Source organism: Salvelinus namaycush, unplaced genomic scaffold, assembly GCF_016432855.1.
Source record: "Salvelinus namaycush isolate Seneca unplaced genomic scaffold, SaNama_1.0 Scaffold1779, whole genome shotgun sequence".
In the NCBI taxonomy this organism is placed as follows: Eukaryota; Metazoa; Chordata; class Actinopteri; order Salmoniformes; family Salmonidae; genus Salvelinus; species Salvelinus namaycush.
In genome coordinates, this window is record NW_024058540.1 from 16394 (window position 1) to 20000 (window position 3607).

General features: G+C 41.5%; 1 protein-coding gene across 1 annotated transcript in view; it reads right to left on the minus strand.

The window, feature by feature from the left end:
* Positions 1–420: 420 nt before the first annotated feature.
* LOC120037620 (general transcription factor 3C polypeptide 3-like) overlaps positions 421–3607 on the minus strand; it is a 23394-nt gene continuing 20207 nt past the window's right edge. The window contains exon 20 of the mRNA XM_038983617.1: positions 421–1966. Coding sequence (XP_038839545.1) covers positions 1844–1966 — 123 coding nt within the window. The 3' untranslated portion in view covers positions 421–1843. The remainder of the gene's footprint in view (positions 1967–3607) is intronic.

The window sequence follows — 3607 nt, forward strand, 5'->3', positions numbered from 1 at the left end:
CTCCTGTGGCAACAACAGTGAATACGTTCCTATTTTTGTAGCATCTCTCCTTGGTGACAGGTCGGAACGGTGCCAGCATATCGAGATTTTAACTCAACACTTTTCCAAAAGTCAACCCTTGAATCTCGTTGAGGAACTTTCTAAAAGGCTATATCTGGTAAACCGTGCGCTAGCTGGCGCGGCATAACGTTGTTTGGACCAGTGGCATCAGTCAGCATAGGAGCATAGTGGATGAAAGTAGGCTAGATGTATCACTAGCACTATGAGGAAGCAGGGACAAGATGTTAGCAGATGGACGGAGGGATTTGGTCAATCTCACTTTTATAATCCCTGTAGCAAAACAAAGGAGCCAGTCAGATGTTTTTCCAACAACATCAGGCTTCTGGGTCAGGTTTAAAAAAGCACCACAAATGGTTAATAAACAGATGTTTTTTTTATTTCAGTGTATTCAAATACATTTTTCTACAAAATCTATGTACACAAGTTAGAGTTAACATAAGGTGTTGTTGACAACAATATATACAAAACATGTTTACATTTTTAGACAGTTTTTTAGCAAGGCTGTGGAACAGGGAGTAAGTGACTGGGGTGATTTTAAATGTGACCCCTGGATACATCTAGTATTCCCTGTGGTAAATATGACTTCCTATACAGTGTAATAGTATTCCTATGGTAAATATGACTTCCTATACATGATACAGTGTAATAGTATTCCTATGGTATAGGTCAGGACATCATATGACATCACAGTGTTTCCCCTATACTAATTTAGCAGTGGCGGCGCACCACATCGTTGCTGCCACTCCCAAAAATATGACTTGCTGCCACTCTCACCAAAAAACATATATATTTTTTCTATGTAGAAAAGCTCATGGAGTGATAGATTTTTTATTAAGAGTATCTTTGAGAACAAAAAAAAGAATCACCAAAATAAAAACTAGTCAGGGAGAATAAAAAGTTCCCCTAAAATATCATTGATTCTGTTATAATGTTTGAGTCATTCAGACAGCATAAGAACACGGCAGAAGCCACGGCAAAATGTGCAAAATATTTGTTTTTAAAGTGAGCATTTTTCTCTTAGCACCATGACAAAATGTGTAGAATTGCAGAAAATTTGCTTTAAAACACCAAAATGTCTCTGCTCATTTTCGGTCGGAGACCGTGCCATTGGCCACACCCACTACACTAACTTGGTCACCGCTGCTGAAAAAAAATATTTGGGGAAACACTATCTTATACCATCAATTATATGTCTCATAATACACATCACATAGGCTGTTATACCATGCAGTATAGAGGATCTGATAGGTCACTATACAGTTCAGTATAGAGGACCTGATAGGTCATTACACAGTTCAGTATACGAGGACCTGATAGGTCATTACACAGTGCAGTATAGGAGGACCTGATAGGTCATTATACCGTGCAGTATAGGAGGACCTGATAGGTCATTACACAGTTCAGTATACGAGGACCTGATAGGTCATTACACAGTGCAGTATAGGAGGACCTGATAGGTCATTACACAGTTCAGTATACGAGGACCTGATAGGTCATTACACAGTTCAGTATACGAGGACCTGATAGGTCATTACACAGTTCAGTATACGAGGACCTGATAGGTCATTACACAGTTCAGTATAGAGGACCTGATAGGTCATTACACAGTTCAGTATACGAGGACCTGATAGGTCATTACACAGTGCAGTATAGGAGGACCTGATAGGTCATTATACCGTGCAGTATAGGAGGACCTGATAGGTCATTATACCGTGCAGTATAGGAGGACCTGATAGGTCATTATACCGTGCAGTATAGGAGGACCTGACAGCCCGTTAGGCCGTTACACCGTGCAGTATGTGTTGATGAGGTGCCGTACCATCTCAGTGTTTCCACTGGCCTGGTAGATGATTGACAGGTTGAAGGCTATCTCTCTACGCAGGTCTACCTGGTCAGCCTCAATACCCTGTAGGAGAGAGATGAGGAAGAGATGAGGTGTGTCTGTAGTAGATACCTCTAGTGTTAGAGGAGGGAAGCTGAGAGCCTTGTGGTAATAGTGAATGGACAGGTGTGTCTGTAGTATATACAGTTGGAGTCGGAAGTTTACATACACCTTAGCCAAATACATTTAAACTCAGTTTCACAATTCCTGACATTTATTCGTAGTAAAAATTCCCCGTCTTAGGTCAGTTAGGATCACCACTTTATTTTAAGAATGTGAAATATCAGAATAATAGTAGAGAGAATGAGTTATTTCAGCTTTTATTTCTTTCATCACATTCCCAGTGGGTCAGAAGTTTACATACACTCAATTAGTATTTGGTAGCACTGCCTTTAAATTGTTTAACTTGGGTCAAACGTTTCAGGTAGCCTTCCACAAGCGTGGACTTTGATCTGAAGCCATTCTTGTGATTGTTGTGATTGTTGTGACTTTGCCATTGTGGTTGTTTGTAGGCTTGTGTGGTCTTAAGTGAGTCTATGATCGTATGCTATCCATTTGTATTTATTGTATGCTGCTCTTTCTATGCCATTTTAATATTTGAGAAATTAACCAATGATATTAGGCCACTTTTGGCCATGATTACAGACACCTGTGTGTCTTGACACTATATATAAACGAGTCATCCCGCAGTGTCTGTGATTGTACCCTGATGAAGACAGCTTGCCTGTCGAAACGTTGGTAAATTAAATATTTTTGCATCTGAGCTCCTAGAGTGTGCGGCTTTCCTTTATTTTTAAGCCTTCCACAATAAGCTGGGTGAATTTTGGCCCATTCCTCCTGACAGAGCTGGTGTAACTGAGTCAGGTTTGTAGGCCTTCTTGCTCGCACACGCTTTTTCAGTTCTGCCCACAAATTGTCTATAGGATTGAGGTCAGGGCTTTGTGATGGCCACTCCAATACCTTGACTTTGTTGTCCTTAAGCCATTTTGCCACAACTTTGGAAGTATGCTTGGGGTCATTGTCCATTTGGAAGACCCATTTGCGACCAAGCTTTAACTTCCTGACTGATGTCTTGAGATGTTGCTTCAATTTATCCACATCATTTTCCTCCCTCATGATGCCATCTATTTTGTGAAGTGCACCAGTCCCTCCTGCAGCAAAGCACCCCCACAACATGATGCTGCCACCCCCGTGCTTCACGGTTGGGATGGTGTTCTTCAGCTTGCAAGCCTCCCCCTTTTTCCTCCAAACATAACGATGGTCATTGTGGCCAAACAGTTCTATTTTTGTTTCATCAGACCAGAGGTAAATTTCTCCAAAAAGTACGATCTTTGTCCCCATGTGCAGTTGCAAACCGTAGTCTGGCTTTTTTATGGCGGTTTTGGAGAAGTGGCTTCTTCCTTGCTGAGCGGCCTTTCAGGTTATGTCGATATAGGACTCGTTTACTGTGGATATAGATACTTTTGTACCTGTTTCCTCCAGCATCTTCACAAGGTCCTTTGCTGTTGTTCTGGGATTGATTTTCACTTTTCGCACCAAAGTACGTTCATCTCTAGGAGACAGAACGCGTCTCCTTCCTGAGCGGTATGACGGCTGCGTGGTCCCATGGTGTTTATACTTGCGTACTATTGTTTGTACAGATGAAAGTGGTACCTTCTGGCTTTT